General features: G+C 44.9%; 1 protein-coding gene across 2 annotated transcripts in view; it reads right to left on the reverse strand.

The window, feature by feature from the left end:
* Positions 1 to 2,554: 2,554 nt before the first annotated feature.
* Positions 2,555 to 20,160, reverse strand: part of EHHADH (enoyl-CoA hydratase and 3-hydroxyacyl CoA dehydrogenase) — a 47,510-nt gene continuing 29,904 nt past the window's right edge. For both annotated transcript variants that reach the window (XM_032763597.2, XM_032763598.2), the window contains one exon: positions 2,555 to 5,250. In XM_032763597.2, coding sequence (XP_032619488.1) covers positions 3,980 to 5,250 — 1,271 coding nt within the window. In that variant the 3' untranslated portion in view covers positions 2,555 to 3,979. The remainder of the gene's footprint in view (positions 5,251 to 20,160) is intronic.

Here is a 20,160-nt window from a genome sequence, read left to right on the forward strand (position 1 = left end):
ACTTATCTGAGGATCCTTCTCCTACAGCAGGCTCACCTGTGCTCGACTACCAGCACTGACTGGACTGTGCTGGAGTCAAAAACAGGTCCTGGCTCACTGTCACCTGCCCCCCATACTCCTCCTCCTCACTGTTCAGAACAGCAGCTTGTGACTCAGACTCCTGGGAGATATCTACAGTGGTGTGCGGGCTGCTGGTGGTGTCTCCTCCAAGTCTGGCATGAAGCTCTTTGTAAAAGAGGCAGGTCTGCAGCTCTGCACTGGATTGACTGTTGGTCTTCCTGCTGCAGGTCCTTGGTGTAACCCTTCCGCTGTGTCCTCCAAGCAATCTGCTTGTAGATGTTAACATTTCTACAGCTGGTTCTAAGCTGTTCCTGGAGAGCCTCTTCTCCCCCAGGCTCAGGATATCCAGTTTCTCCTGTCTGCTCCAAGCAGGAGCGTGTCTGGAGCATGTAGCCAGCACTGTCAGCTGCGCACAACAATGGAGAGCAGATAGAAGTGTGCTCACCAAGCTGGACAACCAGGAAAAGGCATTTAAAAAATTAGTGGGGGTTTTAAATGTGGGGGGAGATGGGCTTTGGTCTATGTAACTCCTGGGCAGTAGCACTCACAGTTGTGACCAGAGCAGTCAGTATAAGGTATTGAGGGACAGCTGCTGGAGGACCGTTAGTGCAGAGATAATTAATGCAATATCTACACTTGTGCTACATCAACCTCTGTACATCAACCATGGCTCAACGCCACATGGAGAGGTGGTGTTACTATGGCTGCATAATGGGGCATTTACATTGGTGGAAGATAAATTTAAATGTAGACACATGCACAATTAGGTCAATACAAGGCGGCTTACATTGACCTAATTTTGTAATGTAGACCAGTCTTAAGAAACTCCACAAACCTCAGCACTTTCCATTTCAGGTGCAAGACACTCATCTTCAGCCTGCCTTTTGCTAGTACACAGGGCACACAAAGTAATTAAATTTAAAAAATCCTTACAGTCTTTCATCTGAGGACAAGAAAAAAGAACCACACATATGGCAGATGCTAGTTATGTCTCCCAATGCACTGCTGGTAGTGTTCAGACCAGAGGTCGGCAACCTTTGAGAAGTGGTACGCTAACTCTTCATTAATTTAAGGTTGCGTGTGCCAGTAAAAGGTTTCGTGTGCCAGACCAGCAGTGCAGGCAGCAGATGGAACTCCAGACCGGCAGCATGCTGAGCCACTCATCCCGCTGCCGATCTGGCACTCTGTCTGCTGGCCCCTGGCGGCCAGGGTTCCGGCCACTGCCCTCGATCAGTCTGGGTTCCATCCATCCAGGCTGGCAGCAGGCTGAGCAGGGCCAGTGGCTGGGACCCCAGCTAGCAAGAGGCCGGTAGCCAGAACCCAAGACTAGCAGCGGACTGAGCGGCTCATTCTTCTGCTGTTCTGAGGTTCCGTAATTCAGACTGGCAGTGGGCTGAGTGAGCCGGTGGCCAGGACCCTGGCTGGTAGCAGCGTTCCACTAAAAATCAGCCTGCATGCCCCCTTTGGCATATGTGCCACAGATTGCCGACCCCTGGTTCAGACCATGGAGATGTTTGTGGCATATAAACCCGAATAGAACAAAATGGGAGCTGCTGAGTACTCAGGACTTTTGAAAATGTCTTAGGAGTCATACCTTTACACTCCGATTTTGAAAATCTTGACTGTAGTTTCTTGACCAGGGCCAATGCTTGGGCTCTTCAGAAAAGGTTTGTACATTGGTACTATTGTGCTTGATTAGCCAAAACTAGAAGGTTGCACATTTGGTAGCTTGCGTAGGCTGAGCACGTTGCACGCACCAGGCACTTATTGCATCTCTCCATTCCTCCCACAAACTCTCTCCTATTTGTGCCAGCCCCTCCTATTTCAGGAACTCCCAGCAGCCTATTTCCTCATGCTAGGGGCTCTGTCACCCATTCCCACTTCCACTATGTGCTAGAGGTGCTGTTTCCTTTCCAGTCTCCCTCTCTTGCCAGGAGATCTGTATGTCCCCTATTTCTCCCCCCATTTTTTTTTCTTTCTTTGTAGGACAGGGGTTATCAAACCAGGGGTTGGGACCCCTCAGGGGGTCGCAAGCTGTCAACCTCCACCCCAAACCCTGCTTTGCCTCCAGCATTTATTATGGCGTTAAATATATAAAAAGTGTTCTTAATTTATAAGGGGGGGTCGCACTCAGAAGCTTGCTATGTGAAAGGGGTCACCAGTAAAGAAGTTTGAGAGCCACTGTGGTAGGAGATGTGTCATTCAGGATGTCAGTGTTTTAAAACTCTCTGCCCTCCCTCCCAATGGCTGACATGGGGTGCATTGTTATGCTGGAAGGTGTTGATGGCTACCATCAACTGGTTCTTTTATCTATAGACAATCACAGATGGCTGAAGCTGTTGGGTCTGCTAACCTGATGCCGGGGGCTCTGTGGGTGTCTACCCCTGGGAAACTGACCTGCAAGACCCTGATATCTGCTACCACTGGGCAAAAAAGTGACCAGTGTACACGTGGGGGAACAATGCAGCAACGCCTGATAATACAATGTAGGTGATGACAGAAAATGAAAATCAGCTTTATTAAAAATTAATGAAACAAAGCAGAGTCTGATTTCAGATATGGCTTTTGAAAAGCTGCTTTTTCTAAGAAGAGAATGTGTGTGTTCTGGAGCCCCCAGGCTCAACCGCCAGCGACTGGGAGCTGTGCTCTTTGCACAAGAGCAAGAGGAGTCCTTACCCCTCAGGGCCAAGTTCAGAAAAGCAAATATTTCTCTTCCTGTTTTATCTGCTGGAGTCTTCCCTCCCTGCCTGCAGCACCACTCCTATCTGCAGAGCTCTTGAGCCCATTTACTTTCCATGGTGCCCTTTGTACACCTGAAACACTGAAGTGCCACAAAAAGGCTTTTCTCCTGTCACTTATAGCGCACAAAGCCCTTCATGCCTTCTGCGCGGAGCAGCTGCCAGCAGTCAGGCTAGAAAAGCAGGTGAGGAGTTCTGGAAACACACACACACTCCGTCTTGGAGAGGAGGAACTTTTGTCTGGAGGAAGAGGTTGGACGGCAGGAAGGAGGGGAAAAGGATGTGGTCTTCCAGCCACTAGCTAATAAGCAGGTCATAGTCTTCTGTGACTGTGCTGTGTTTATTAGTGTTATTTTGGGGGTGGAGGTAGGTGCTGAGTGCTATCCCTTGATGCTAGCCCTGGATGCTCTGTTCACTGCATCACAATTTATTTCCAAAATGCACGGTTCCATTTTGTACCATTCTCCTCTCCCTCCAGCCAATCCAAAACCCCACAAACGTGCACTCCATGAAGAGACCATTACCTGGGACAGTCTAATCCGTTCCCTTTGGGAGGGGAAGGTCCATCGTGTAAATGAATCCTTAGTAAACTGGATGGTTCCCAGGTGGCTCTCCCACAGGGACTAGTTCCTACAGTTTGCCTTTGGTCACTAGAGGGTTCTGTGGCAGGAACAAGAGGAGATCTGTAGCTGCTGTGAGGCAGAGCTAGGTGAGGATACCTGTCTGCAGTGAATCTTCACTGGCTCTGTCTCCCTGAGCCAGGACCCCCGGCCTACCCTCTCACTTTCAACTGTCTCAAGAGCTGCCAGGAGTTGCTCCCTCCCTCACCAAGGGAATGATGAGAGGCAGGCAGTTAAGAACACCAGCTGTTAGGATCCAGCAGTCAGGTGAGTGCAGCTTGTCAGGAAACAGTCAGCCAGAAGGGGTCTCCTATCTGCAGCTTGAGGGCGTGTGTGGTGCACTAGTGAGACGGGAGGGATGGGTGCATTGTGAGCAGGGAAAGGAAAGGGACAGCAACTACCATTAGAGGGAGTAGTTACTCTGCTCAGCTGAGCCAGACATTATTCTTCAACCTGCTGTGCTTTGGGTTTGATTGGAACAGACATCACTGATTATGGCAGTGAGAGATACTTTTCACCGCTAGGCAAGTGGCTGAACGAGTAGAGCAGGCTGCAGGGACATCACAGCTTACTGCTCTGGTGTCCTGCATGGGACATCCACTCCTTCAAGGGTGGGTTTCCCAAGAACACCAATTTCTTCAGAAAAGCACTGGGTTGCATTCTGGGAATGTCAGGATGGGCCTCAGAATATTTCTGCAGTTTAGCCAGAATGCGAGGTAACCCGATGGTGGAAGCATAAAACATGGGGCCACCTCTGTGCTTTGGCCACCCATAGCCATAGATGTAGATTACATCAATATCTTCTGGGTCAGAAGCTATTCCATCATCTAAGATCTGGAAGCCCTCATTGATGAGGGTATACAGACAGCGCTCCAGGATTTCCTCCTCGTCTATGAAGCGTGCCTTAATATGATGGGCATCTCTATACCTAATCAGGAAATTGTGAAGCCATGGATCTGGATTAGCTATTCTAGCCCCAGGTTTCTCATATTGGTACCAGCCCCTGCCAGTCTTCTGGCCATACCTTCCATTCTCACACAGAAGATCAGGCAGTGGGCTGTATCTCCTCCTGCCACGCAGGCGAGCAGGAGTTCCTGGAGCCAGTTTGGGTCCAGTCAGGCCCTGCCCTTTCCGAGATCTCCAGCCCACATCAAGCCCAGCAAGATCTAACATTCGGAAGGGCCCCAAATTGAAACCAAATCCCTCTAGAGCTTGATCTACTTCTTTTGGTTTACATCCTTCTTCTAGCAGAAAAACTGCCTGTTCAGCATAAGGAGCCATCATTCTGTTCCCAACAAATCCAAAGCAATTCCCTACTACAACCCCTATTTTGCCTATAGTTTTGGCTAAACCCATGGCAGTGGCAATGGTGATGGGCGATGTGTGACGACCATGGATTATTTCTACCAGTTTCATTACATGGGCAGGTGAGAAGAAGTGAGTACCAATGACCTGGTGAGGGCGACTGGTGGCTGAAGCAATCTCATCAATATCCAGGGCGGAGGTGTTAGTGCACAAGAAGGACCCTGGCTTGCAGATTGCTGACAACTTATGGAAGATCTCCTTCTTCAGTGCCATGTCCTCAAACACAGCCTCAATAACTAGATCTGCATCCTGTAACACACTGAAGTCCAGAGTGAACTGGAGAAGGGCGGGATCACAGGCATCTGGGCGTTGGCCAATCCACGGCATTTTTGAAGCCTCACGTTCTAGAAGGGATGTCACAGCTCTTGCTCCTACCTCCAGCTGCTTCTGATCCTGCTCTAGAGCTACTACGGACATCTTGGCCTTCACCAGAGAAGTCACAATGCCTCGGCCCATTGTTCCCAGTCCTAGTGATAAAAGCAAGAGAGAAACAGAGACTGTAAATACCAGGAATTGTTAAGTACACCTCTGCAAATGGGCTCCTTTGGTACTTCCAGCATGTAAAGTAGGTCTCTGTGCAAATAAACAGGGGAGTGTAGATGGGAAAAAAGTAAATAGAAAATTGGGGGGAAAACATTTTAATTCTGTCTTTGAGTGCACTTAGAGTGCTAATTGGAGCACTGTTTGAAAAGTGAAGATGTAACAGCAAGCTAATGTCTATTCAAGGATGTAGAACCATTTTGCGGTGGTATCCAGAGCACATATATCCCTGTGTAATTTAAGTCGTTTCTCCAATTCATACATTATCATATGGGAGGTAGCTGGAGCAGGGCAGTAGAAATCAGGGAATCTGAATTCTATTTGCAGCTCTGCCACTGACTTCTAGTGTGACCCTTTGAAAGGCACTTTTGAGTACCCAAGTTCTCCAGCTGTAAATTAGGGCTATAGAACTTTCATCTATTTTTGGAACATGCATGCAGAAAACTGTCATAGGTAAGCAAGAGGAAACAAACTAGAGTTTAACCCTAGTGAAGTACAGAACTTGATCTTCCAGACCCTGTGCCACGTGGAATTTCAAACTCTAGAAATGGAATTTGGCATTTGATTTAAAATTAGAATATCAGCCAGGAAAATCATTAATTGTTACTGATACTCTTTTTAGAGTTTATGATATAACCAATGTAAGTGAAGGGGAAGATGTGGCACATGTAGATGTATTTAAAAATTGTTTCCTATATCCGAAAGAGTATGAGAAGAAATTGTACAAGCAACTAGACAGACTGAGAATTTACAAAAGATTATTACAGCTATTGAAAAATGATATAATAAAGTGATACTGAAGCCATATAATCAACTTATTAAAGACTTTTCAGTTATTCAAGGAATTCTGTTTAAAGGCAATAGGGTAGTAATTCCTTTACTGTTAACAGCAGAGATATTGAAACACATACATGAGGGACATTTAGCCATAGAAAAAAGTAAAGGTAGAGAAAGAGAGGTTCTGAATTGACCACAAATGAACCAAAACACAGAGGTTTACATAAAAGAGAGTGACATACATCAAAAGTGTAGAAATGCTCAGTCTAAACAGCCTATTACATTTATTCTAGAAAACAAGACTTTGGTCTAAAATAGGTTTCAATCTATTTGAATATAAAAGACATGCTTATGCTATAGTTCTTGATTATTTTTTGCATTTTCCTGAAATTGCTATACTAGAAAACACTTGTGCCAAACAATTCATTAATAAAATTAAATCAGTTTTTGCATGGCATTCTCAGTGTGGTAATGATTGATAATGGACTTCAATTTCACAGTCAAGGGATTAAGTTTTGCCATAGCATATGATTTCAAACATATTACATCAAGTTCAGGTTACCTACAATCTACTGGGCTAATTGAAAATGCTGTTAAAATAATACAAATATTACAGCAAAAGTTAAATTTGGGTAAGGGGAGGGATAGCTCAGTGGTTTGAGCATTGGCCTGCTAAACCCAGGGTTGTGAGTTCAATCCTTGAGGGGGCCATTTAGGGATTGGTCCTGCTTTGAGCAGGGGGTTGGGCTAGATGATCTCCTGAGGTCCCTTCTAGCCCTAATAATCTATGATCCTCCAAAGGACAAACTGAAGAAGCAACTAGATGGGTAGGAGGAGAACCAGGTGAAGACAGAGCCCTGAGAGCTAAGGAAGGATAAAATTTCAAGAAGAGCATGGTTGATTGTGTTGAAGGAGTCTGACACATCAAGGAGGAGAAGGATGGGGGTACTGGTTCTGGGCTTTGGCTAGGAAGAAGTCATTACAGACTTTGGTGACAGCAGTTTCAGTGGAGTCCAAGGGATGGAAGCCAGAGTGGAGAGGGTCTAGGACGGGGTGGGCAAACTATGCCCTATGGGATTGCTGTCAAGGCTTTGGATCCGGCCTGTGGGGATTGCCCGCAGCAGGGCTAAGACAGGCTCCCTACTTCCCTGGCCCTGCACCACTCCGGGAAGTGGGTAGCACCATGTCCCTGTAGCCCCTGGGGGAGGGGACTCTGTGTGCTGACCTTGCCTATGGCCAATGGGAGCTTTGGGGGAGGTACCCGCAGGGCAGTGCACAGAGCCCTCTGCTTCCCACTCCCTCAGAGGCTGCAGGGACATGGTGCCAGACACTTCTGGGAGTGGCGCAGGGCCAGGGCAGACAGGGAGCCTGCCTTAGCTGTGCTGCTGCCACCCCGGAGTTGCTCAAGGTAAGCAGGGCCAGCTCAAGGCACCAGCCGACCAAGCATGTGCTTGGGGCGGGATGGTGCTCGGGTTTTTTGTTTTTTGGTTTGGCGGGGCAGCACTGGAGGAGATTTTTTGTTTGTTTTTGTTTCCACTGGGCGGCGCTTGGAGGGGGGAGGCGTGTTTTGGCGGCGTGGCACTCTGGGGGGGCGGGGGCTTGGGCAGAGCAGCATTTGGGGGGGCTTTGGGCGGCGTGGTGTTCGGGGGGTGGGGCTTCAGGCAGTGCAGCACTCGGGGGGCAGGGGCTTCGGGCAGCACAACGCTTGGGGGGGCTTGGGTGGTGCTCGGGGAGCGGGGCTTGCGTGGCACTTGGGGGGTGGGGGTTTCAGCAGTGCTCACGGGAAGGGGGTGTTACGGCAGGGCGGCGCTCTATTTTTTGCTTGGGATGGCAAGAAAGTTAGAGCCGGCCGTGGGTGCCAAGCCGGAGCCCACACCCCAACCCTCTGCTGCACCCCTCCTGCACCCCAACCCCTTGCCTTGAGCCCCTTCCTGCAAACTGCACCCCCTCCCACACCCCGCACTCTCTCCCATACCCCAACCCCCTGCCCCAGCCCTACGTTCATGGCCCTGTATGCAATTTCCCCACCCCGTTGTAGCCCTTGGGCCAAAAAGTTTGCCCACCCCGGGTTTAGGACATAACTCCAGGAGAGGAAGTCCAAACAGTGACTGTGAACAGCACAATCCATGAGCCTAGAGATGAAAAAGAGCCAGGGGAAATAGGAGGAAAAAACCAAAAAGTGCCATAAACATGCTTTAGTCTCTCCTATCTTAAAAATCCTACCCTGGACCCCACTTGTTTATCCAACTACTGCCCCATCCCTCAACTCCTTTAGCTTGTCCTTTGGAGGATTCTCCTCATCCCCTCTCCAACTTTTTCTGGGGGTTCCACAGAGCTCTGTCTGCGGACCTCTCCTCTTCTCCCTCTGTACCTTATCTCATCCATAAACATAAATTAAACTATGCAGATGATTGCCAGGTCTCCTCTCCACTCCTGTCCAAACTAAAATCTTGGCCTGTCTCTTTGACATCTCCTTATGGATGTTTAGCCATGAGGTCAAAGAGAACGTGGCTAAAACAGAGTTCTTAAGTCTCCCTTCCAACCCTCTTTCTCAACCACTGTGGACAATACCACCATCCTGCCTGACCCTCAGGCCTGTAATCTGGCTGTCATCTTCAACTCATACTGTTCTCTACATCCTCACACCCAGGCTACATTTAAATCTTGCAGACTCTTTCTACATAACATTGTTCAGAAATGGTCTTTCCTATCCATCCTCAATTCTAAAACTCGGGTTCAGACTCTCATCTTGCACCTTGATAACTGCAACATCCTTTTCCCTGTTCTTGCCAAGTGCCATCTTGGCCTACTCACATCCATTCAGAACTCTGCTGGAAAGATAAGTTCCCTACCTTATTTCTTTGACTATGTCGCCCCCCCTTTTTGCATCCCTCCACTGGCTCCTGCTTCTCTAGCACATCAGACATACGTTACATGTCTTCATTTTCGAGACTGTTTATGGCCTAGCCCCACCCTACCATTCTCTTGTTTGCTTTTGAAACGTTGATTCTTGCCTTCAACTGGTCCATGATGCCAGCCTCCATTGCTCATTTGTCAAATTTTCAAACAAACACCCTTGTGCTTTTTCCCATGCTGCCCCTCATGCTTGGGAGGAGCTCCCTGTAAATATCTACAAAACTAACTCAATATCCTCCTTCAAATACTTCATCAAAACTCTTCTTTGCTGCGATGCCTACAAAAAACTTGACAATGATTGGGTTACTGGCCCACTGCCTATCACTCATATTGTCTCATTGTACTCCCCTGTCTTTGTCCATGTTTTGTCTCTTATATTTAGATTGTAAGCTCCTTGGGGAAGAGACAGTCTTGTTCTGGGTTTGTGCAGCACCTAGCACAATGACTAGGGCTTCTGCATGCTACAGTAATATAAATAAATCAAAAATAGTCTGAAAACCACATAAAAAGTAAAACGCCAGTGGAGTTTAAAGGTTTTTTTCATGTGCCATGCACTCCTATACAGCAAAGGGGAACTCTGAATGTGAGCACTGTTAACATCCAGAATAAAGCCACAACTAGACAAGGTCTGCAGTAATTCTATCAAAATGATTTTTTTAAATCCAAAATCCAGCTGACTGGGTTTTCCAATGAAAGTCTATCAGCCAAACAAAGAAACACAAACCAAGGGGATTAAAAAATTAATCTAAAGCTGCTTTATGAAGAATGAGCTTGTTTTACTGATGACATAATTTCAGCTAAGTCTCCATAATGCAGGTCAAACAAGGTGGAGTATTTTTTCCACAAGCAGCTGTCATCACTGATGTAGCTCTACCACGTGTTATACATACAAACATGTGCTACACAAAACATTTCTTATCTTGACAACAAGAACGAAGATTTTGAAAATGTGTTTTCAAAGACAGCCATTTTACTTCTGATGGGAAATATCAGCAGAACTCTTATTTATGCCTGTGTTGGGTCCAATGATGGAAAAATAAGATCTGTAACATCATAATCAAAGTTAACATACCACTAAAATTTCATTTACATAACCAACAAAGGTAAAGAAATTTAAAATGATTGTACATGTCCTTCTGTCCATTCCCATAAACTGAATGCATACAGAAAACAGATGTTAACACCAAAAACATGCTGCCAGCCTGCTGCCCCTCCTCCCACCTCCACCAGATCTTTCGTCAACACTGGGGGTTTGAAAGTGGATTCGGCATCAGGACCTCAGATCTTCCAACGGTGAGCCACAAAGAACTATTTTTTGTCCTAGGCAGTGAGACATCCTTGTGGTACTTCATCCTCTAGGACACAGACCTGAGCCCATGGACAAGACCTGAGCTTGCCAAGTTCATTTTTGGCCCAGAATAGTCAGTTACCAAGTTACTATCTGACTCTTCAATGGCCTGTATGAAAGGAGGTTTTCAGTAGCATGGTGGTAAGAGCAGTGGAAACATCTGGAGCCTTGTTACACTAGAATACCCAGGAGGGATAACACTTGTGGGTTTTTTTCTAAAATTGAGTGGTCAAGACAAGGGAAGACTTGGACATTCAGCAGGTTAAGAGGCACATCTGCTGATGACCCCATTAGATCCTCTTTGGTTGTAAGACTGGTGATCTTGAGGAAGAATGTACACCTCTGCTCCAATATAACGTGACCCAATATAACATGAATTCGGATATAATGCGGTAAAGCAGTGCTCCGGGGTGGGATGGGAGGGGTCTGCATGCTCCGGCAGGTCAAAGCAAGTTCGATATAATGCAGTTTCACCTGTAAAGCGGTAAGATTTTTTGGCTCCTGAGGACAGCATTCTGTCAGGATAGAGGTGTATATGTGATGGGGTGTACTCCCCACACTTGCCCTGAGAGGGTAAATTAGGCCAATTAATCTACTGTATAGGCAGCACCTGGAGGAAACCCAGGGAGTGCTAGCGCCTAATTGGTTGTTGAAGTCCAGCTGGGGGAGGAGCTGAGCTGGATTTATAAAACCAGGAAGCTGGCGAAAGGGCTGTAGGGAAGTAGGCTGCAGTCACTCCTTGAGAGAAGGGAGGTGTGTTAGCGGCTAGATAGTAGTGCATAGTTACTTCCTGGGAGAAGGGAATTGGAAGGCTGGTGAACCCAGAGAAGGGAGACATGGCACACACCAGGTAGAGGACAGTGGACTGCCTGAGACAGTTTGTCCTGGAAAGACTTGATTACACACACTCAGACACACACCAGGACGGGGAAACCACGTAATGACAGTCCTCCAGAGGAGGAGGCTGCAATTCCTGGAGCAAGAGGGGTCTGCAGGGTGAGAGGAAGACAGAAAAGACACCATCAAAAGAGGGTGCAAAGTCTGGCTGGAGCTAATCCTCAGAATGACCACGAGGAAGTGCCACCAGCAGTGAATGCACTCCGTCATGACAGTATGACAGAACAGAAAAATGGTAGAGAATCGTCAGGACTCTCTGGGGTGTGGAGGGACCCGGGGGAAAGAAGAAAAAAAGAAAGTAACTTCTGCTGAGATGGTCTAAAATGAGTGAATCGCACCTTGAACTATGCAGTCTCCAGCATCAGAAACCCAGGGATGTGACCAGGAAACACTCCACAAGTTGTATGGATTGGGGTGCTTCCTCAGAAGTGTGTGCTCAGGGATTCAGGGCTGTCTTCTCTCATTTCCTCTTAGCTATCTCAATAATAATAAACCCAGCTCTTATCAGAACTGTCCTAGCATATTTCACAGCCATTGCAATGCCAACAGCAGCAGGCTCATGTCTTCCTCAAAAATACAACCACCACATCAGATCTTCCCCCTTTCAGTTCTTTGCCATACAGCCAAAAACTACTCTTCTACCCACTTCACTATATAATAAATATGTACGTGACAAATCCACTTGTTGGGCAGATTGACCAAACCATGGTTTTCAGTTATTGATCAGTCATATAAGAAACAACTAATATAGAGTGACTCCATATATTACAGAAATAGGGACTAGATTCAAACTATATTAAATTGTAATCTGACTTTAAAAGTACAATTACATTAAAAATGCTACGTCAGGGAAATGCTTTGTGGCATGTTCAGAATATGCAAGTATTGTTCCAGCATTATGTTTAAAATCATGCAAAACAAATGCTGGCAGACTGATGTAAATTAAGGCTGCTCCATTTCAATGATTATTTGGGGTTATTATTTCTGGTTGAAATTATTAATGTGACATAGCAGGTGAACAGTAGTGGCAAACAGGGGACTTCTGTATAGAGTTCACAGGAAGGTGCATGAAAGGGTTCTCTTTCTAGGTACAGTTCTATGCTCAGTAGTGTGATGGCCAGCAACAGATCAGTGATTGCAACCTGCAACAGATGTGGAATGTTTTTTTTCCTGCCTGAAGCCAGAAGGGACTTTCTCGGTACAAAGTGTGAGCTGGTGATTGTGCTGGAAGGAAAGATTTCTTGTTTGGAATTACAAAGACTGACACTGCAGAGCATCAGAGAGGATGTAGAGTACTGGAACAACCAGATTCAGGAAGCATCGTCACCCCAGAATTAAGGAAGAAATTAACTGGTGGCCAAAGAATGAGAGAGTGTGGAAATCAGAGAGTTTGTAACCACCAGAGCAAGAGGTCGAGTTGGCATTCTACTCTGTCGGAGGCAATGAGGACAGGCAGGCTGTAACTACCAGAGAGGACCGGGAGGAATTCCACACAGCTAAAGGTATCCAATCAGCTTCTCAGCATGGAAACTGCAGAAAATGTCTCTGAAGAGACAGCTAGTCGAATGGAACAGGTGTATTGGACATTCCTGAGAATGGCTGCTCAGCTCAAGCTGGAAGACTATCAAGTGTACCTGTGAAGAGATCTCCAGCCATCCACAGAAGACAGATAGTGCCTAGATGGGGATGCTATGCAAAGGAGAATGGAAAGAACATTCTGTAAAGAACAGGCAGATAGCAGGATGGTGTGCTGCCTTACTGGAGCCAAGACATGAGACATCACTCTAAGATTGACTAGGCTTCTGAACTCAGCAGGCAAGGATCCATTGGCCTCAATGACACTGTTTCACAGGATACCTTGCAGACTATAGACAACTTTACAGAACTTAGCATGGGGCTGAAGAAAAATATTCAAGTGATCTCTGAGACCCTTCCTGTCTCATGAGCAAAGAAAGATGGAAGTCAGACATTCCAGAGCTGAACTGCTGCCAGGGAAGTAATGTAAGATAGAGAGTTTTGGTTTTGTGGAACATTAGTCTACCTTCTATGAGGAGAGAGAGCTGCATAGTCTGGATGGCCTCCATCTCAGCTGAAGGGGAACCAATCTCCTCAGGGACAAGCTCAATAATCAGAAGGGCATTAAACTAACATGGAGGGTGAAAAGGGGGAACAAATGAGCACTCATTTAGTACAAAATCAAGACGTCAAAGCAACAAGGGACAGGAAAAGAATACATTCTTTAGTTGCCTATACACCAAAGCTAGGAGCCTGAGCAATGAACAAGAAGAATTGGAATTGTTCATTTATTAACATAAATTTGATGTAGACAGTTGTCAGGGTTCCCTCCCCACTCTTAACTTTAAGGTACAGGTGTGGGGACCCACATGAAAGACCCGCTAAGCTTATTTCTACCAGCTTAGGTTAAAACTTCCCCAGGACACAAATTCTCCCTTGCACCTTGGATTAGGTAATGTTGCCACCACCAAGTGATTCAAACAAAGAATCAGGGAAAGGACTACTTGGAGTCCTATTTCCCCAAAATATCCCCCCAAACCCTACACCCCTTTTCCTGGGGGAGCTTGAGAATAAACAAGATGAGCAGAGACGAGCCTTGGGTTTTTAGGATACTAAAAAAACTGATCAGATTCTTAAAAAAAACAGAACTTTATCGGAAAGAAAAAAGGTGAAAAGAGTACCTCTGTAAGATTAGAATGGAAGATCATCTCACAGACAATCAGATTCAAAATACAGAGGGTTTCCCTCTAGACAAAACCTTAAAGTTACAAAAAGAAAAAACAGGGATACACATTCCCCCCAGCACAGAGAAATTCACAAGTCAAAACAAAAGATAATCTAATGCATTTCCTTGCTAAATACTTACTAACTCTATAGGAGTTGGATTGCTTGCTTCTTTGATCTGTCTCCGGCAAAAGCCACATGGAACAGACAGACAAAGAACAGACAAAACAAAGCCTCCTCCTCCCCTAAATTTGAAAGTATCTTGTCCCCTTATTGGTCCTTTTCGTCAGGTGTCAGCCATGTTACCTGAGCTTCTTAACCCTTTACAGGTAAAAGGATTTTTGTGCTTCTGTCTAGGAGAGATTTTATAGTACTGTATACAGGAAGGTTGTTACCCTTCCGTTTATATTTATGACAACAGTATTACTGAAACCAGGTGGGAAGATTTGCATGATTGGAATCCACCATTGATTAAACCATTAAAATCAATGGTTATAATTGGTTTAGGAAGGGTCTAGTGGGCAAAAGTGGAGAGGGAGAGTCACTCAGTCAAAAATAGTATTGCCTGTTTCCGAGTCTCTGACAACTAGGAAGTAAATTATCTTGAATGCTTGTTATAATATGTATCTATGGCTAAAACACAAGAGAGGTGTCTGTTACGGACACGAAATCACACTTGGAGATAGGATGACCAAAAAATAAGACCGATTGCCTACTGGGTCAGACCAATGGTCCATCTAGCCCAGTGACCTATCTTCCAACAGTGGCCAGTGCCAGATGCTTCAGAGGGAATGAACAGAACAGGGTAATTTATCAAGTGACAATCCCTGAGCACTAATCTATAACGTGCAGGGGGGAAAACCTGGGCTGTAATGAGGGTCTTCAATCTAAATGACACATACTGGAGGTTTCCTGCTGCCAATACTAAAAATGTCACTAGAATTTCTACGAGTTATAGATGACAATTTTCTAACTCAAATAGTATTGCATCCAATCCAGGGGGATTCTATATCAGACTTCACCTTGATAGATCTTGAGGAATTGATCATAGAACTAAAAGTTAGTGGTTGCTTACGTGCAAGTAATCAATAAACTTGGTGATTTTGAAAGGCCAGTTTCTAATGGAAACAATTATGAGCCGAATCAACTGCGAGAAAGAAGATATGTATATAAAAAGGAAAAAGGGGAAATTGTTAGCAATGAATATAAACTAGAAGCTAGAAACTATAGAAAATGGATAAGGGATGCAAAAAAACACTGTAACAGGGTGCACTCACCACTCTGGTGCCTCCTTGTGGGTAGCAATCAGCTCTTGTCTGGCCTACCACCCCTGCCACTGGTCATTTCATTGGTTGCCCGCCATAGCTGAGCTTCATCATCAATTAGCCTTATCAGTCAAGCCTAACTCTCTCCCCCAGTGTTAAGATTAACTGGCTTTTTCTGAGCCACCTTAACCCCTTCAGGGTTGGTATAAAGTGCATTTCCCATCACAAACAAAAAGAGAACTCTATAGCCAAAAGAGTTAAGGACAATAAGAAGAGTATTTTTTTAAAAGTTTATCAGGAGCAAAAGCAACCTTAACAATGTTATTGAAGATGGAAATGGTAGAACTGTCGATAATAATAATGCAGAAAAGGCAGAAGTGTTCAATAAATATTTCTGTTCTGTATTTGGGAAAAAAACCAGATGATATATTCATATCATATGATGATAGTGACTATCTTTCCATTCCACTGATATTTCAGGATGATGTTAAGCAGCAGCTACTAAAGTCAGACATTTTTAAATCAGCAGGTCCAGAAAACTTACATGCAAGAGTTTTAAGATCCCTAGCCATGGAGCTCTTGGGACCATTAATATTGGTTTTAATAAGTCTTGGAACACCAGGGAACTTCTAAGTGGACGGGAAGTAAGCTAATGTTATGCCAATATTTAAAAAGATAAAGGGGATGACCTGAGTAATTATAGGCCTGTCAGTATGACATTGAACTTGGGCAAAATTATGCTATGATATGATGATACAGCATTCAGTTAATAATGAATTAAAAAACAGAATAAATGACAATGAACAGGGACTTAGGGAAAACAGATCTTGTCAGACCACCTCGATATCATTATTTTATGCGACAAAAAGTTCGTTGATAAAGGTAACAGTGTTGATATTGTCACAGTTCAAGACAACTGCACGTGTATTCCACCGTTGTGATTCCTTGAGGGCATCCACTTTTAGACTCCTGACTCCTCAGCCATGGTTTCTCTTGAGCAGAGACCTATGCCTCACTCCCTCCCTGACCAGGCATTTTCCAGGCTGTACAGTTCTCTCCCTGCATTCTAATATTCCCAGCAAGCCAGAGTGCCTAAACAGATCAATGTGTGTGCTTTGCTTTCTAGCCGAAAGGTATGAAAAGCTGTAATTGCCAGCAATTACAACTTACCACACAACTCTTTCTAAGCACACACATTTATTCCTAAAGCATTACAGTGAAAACAGAGGTCACCTCAACTTCAGCCTTAGGCTCTAGCAGGTGTCAGTTCTTCCAATCCTTCCACAGGGACCGTTCCTTCCCCTTTGAACAGAAGATCCTGTCCATTTGCTAGATGAAAAATAAGGTCCTGAATGAGTTTAAACTCGAGCTATTTATCCAAAATTCCTTTCTTTGTTGGTCTCTGGAGAATCCAGTTTGAACTAGTATATGTGAGCCTCTCCAGGTGGTGGTACTTCTTTGGAGATGTCGCAATCTGAGTGAATTTGCCTAATGACCCTCATTTGTTCTTAGATCTTGGAGCTGTGATTACTGTCCCTCATGGAATTACATACAATCCCTCTGCCACAAAGATACATCAACTGAATTCAGTAAGATCTCCCAAAGATGTTGTAGGACATTGCCATTTCTGTCACAGTTGTAATATACTTAGACTCCTGTAAGGCATTTGATTTGGTACCTCACACATTTAGATTAAGAAACTACAATGATACAAAATCAATATTGCACATTTCAAATGAATTAGACTGGCTAACTGGCAGGTCTCAAAGTGTAATTGTAAATGAGGAAAGATCATCGAGCCAGTGAGTTTCTAGTGAGGACTTGCAGGTATCCAGTTTTGACCCTATACTGTGTAACATTTTTATCAATGACCTGGAAGAAAACATAAAATCATCACTGATAAAGTTTGAAGATGAAGATTTGAAGATTTGGGGAGTGATAAATAATGAACAGGACAAATCACTGATACAGATTGATTGGGATTGCTTGGTAAACTGGGTGCAAGCAAACAGTATGTATTTCAATACAGCCAAATGTGAGCACAAACATCTAGGACAGTGGTTCTCAAACTGCTGATCTGGACCCCAAAGTGGATCATGACTCCACTTTAATGGGGTCGCCAGGGCCATCATTAGACTTGCTGGGGCCCGGGGCTGAAGCTGAAGCTGCAGTCCCACCATCTATGGCCAAACCCCAAACCCAGGGCCAAAGCCTGGGTTTCTGGCCTGGGCAGTGGGGAGGTTACAAGCTCCTACACACGGGGCTGAAGCCCTTTGCTTTGCCCTCCTTCCCCCTCCCACCCACCCACCTGGGGCAGTGGGACTCAGGCTTTGTCCCCATTTCGGGGCAGTGAGACTTGGGTGGGCTCAGGCTTCAGTCCTCCCTCCTGGGGTTGTGTAGTAATTTTTGTTGTCAGAAGGGGGTCGCAATGCCATGAAGTTTGAGAACCCGTGATCTAAGAACAAAGAATATAGGCCATCATTCAGGATGGAGGACTCTGTCTTGGGAAGCAGTGACTCCGAAAAAGATTTTGGGGTCATGGTGGATAATCAGCTGAGCATGAGCTCCCAGCATGACACTGTGGCCAAAAGGCCTAATGTGATCCTTGGATGCATAAACCAGAATCTTGACCAGGAGTACAGAGGTTATTTTACCTCTGAATTTGGCACTGTGGTGACTGCTGCTGGAATAGTGCATGCAGTTCTGATGTCCACAATTTAAGAAGGATGTTAATAAATTAGAGAGGGGTCATGAGAATGATTAAAGGATTAGAAAACATGGCTTATAGTGAAAGACTCAAGGAGCTCAATCTGTTTAACAAAGATAAAGTTAAGCAGTGGCCCGATCACAGTCTGTAAGTACCTACATGAGGAACAGAAATTTGATAATGGGCTCTTCAATTGAGCAGACAAAGATCTAACATGATCCAGTGGCAGGAAGCTGAACCTCAACGAGTTCTGACTAGAACTAATGTGCAATTTTTAAAGTGAGGGTAATTAGGCATTGAACAATTTACCAAGGGATGTAGTGGATTCTCCATCACTGGAACTTTTAAATGGAAACTGGATGACTTTTTACTAGATGTGCTCTAGGTCAACCACAGTATTTAGACTTGAAGAAGGAGCCACAGTTCAGGGCAATCGCATCAGTATTTCCCCTCCGGAGTCCAGCATAGGTACCCAATCTCAGGCTTCTAGCTCCTCCGCTGTTGCCTTTCCTGGGTGGAGACAGATGTCCCCCTCTCTTCTGACTGGGGTATTCCCAGACTGTACAGTTGCCTGCCTTCACTGTATCATCTCCAGCACAGTCTGCCCAAACAGACTTGCTTGGTTTCTCTTCAGAGACAGTTGTTAGGTATCACATACCACTTCCCATGCAAGCCTGCTATGGTCGTAAGGTAACACGCCTTACAGAGAAAATATATTAAAAACAATAAAAAGAACCTATATGCATGCTAAAAAGCTTATCAGAGTTAACCTCACTCCTAAGACAGGCTCTGGCAAGAGAAGACCTTCAGTATCCCATCCAAGGGGGATTCCTTGTGGTTACAAGTTAATCACAGCTTCAGCTCAGAACAATCATCCAGCCCTTCCAACCCTACCCTAAGGATTGGGGCCCTGCATGGTCCTGGAGTCCTGTCCATTTGCTGGATCAGGGAGAAGCCCCTGAGCCACTTAAAAACCAGACTATGCATCCAACCCTTTCTTTGTCAGTTGGTCCCTGGAGAAACCAGTTTGAACTAGTATATGTATATCTCTACAGAGGGTAGCTTCAAATGGTTGCTAATGGAGGAAGTACATTAGCATCCCCTTCCCAACTGGAGAAGGTATATACAATGCCACAAGAACACATACACTATTATATTTTTGATATAATCTACCCTAAAGGCATTAACCCTCATTCAATAAGGTTGAATTTAACTCAGTAAAGTTTATCTTAATTCCTGAAGGTTTGTTCAGCATATTTCAGGACACCGTCAGTCTGTCACAGCAGGAATTAACTCAGAGAAGTCCAATGGCCTGTGCTATGCAGGGGGTCAGACTCCATTGATCACAGTGGCCCCTTCTGGCCATAAAAATCTATGAACCGATGAATTTCCATGAAGGAGTGAGGTTTTGCAAATGACTCTTATCTAAGTGGGATTTATCCCCCAAACAGCAGAGAATCTCAAGTCTAAGCTCTGCTTCTGTCATCTATTCCTTCTTACAAAAATGCAAAATGGGATAGGACAAATAATATTTACATGAATTCAATCATTTTGCTCAGCAATGAATAACAAGATAGACCCAGTAGTACTCCATGCTGCTTGCATAAATGCCATCCCACCAGTGAAGGACCTCATGACAATTTAATGAGAGCTTGTTGAGAGATTAATGTTTGCCAGATTTAAGTACAGTACTTAAAGTCCAAAGATTCATGTAGTAAATGACCATTCAATATATGACATTAATTAACTCAGCAAAACAAATGAGGAAAAGGGACAGTTCAAGAAACACCATCTGTAGCTTCTTCTGGCAGAGATGAGCTTCAAGAGGGCTCTGAGTGCACTGCAGAAAATGAAGATCCTGTATATGATAACCAGACCAGGAAAAGCAGTGGCAACCTGACTGGATATCTCTAAAATTGAAATGGACACTTTCCCGGTTTTCTATTCTTGTCTAGCCATTTTACACAGAGTGTAGCAATCAACATGCAGAGCAGAAAGGTTGGTGGGTTTTTTTTTATTTTAGATCTGTGCAGTGCATCAAAGGGTTTTATTTAAATTGCACTTATAAAAATTTAATGAAAGCATTATCTTCCCGGGGGTAGGGTGCAAAATGGCAAGGGTGGATCATGATGAGATGAAAGCTTCTTAAAATGCAGCTGTCAACAAAACATTTTTGTATTAATATATC

This window comes from Chelonoidis abingdonii, chromosome 8 (genome assembly GCF_003597395.2).
Source record: "Chelonoidis abingdonii isolate Lonesome George chromosome 8, CheloAbing_2.0, whole genome shotgun sequence".
NCBI lineage: Eukaryota > Metazoa > Chordata > Testudines > Testudinidae > Chelonoidis > Chelonoidis abingdonii.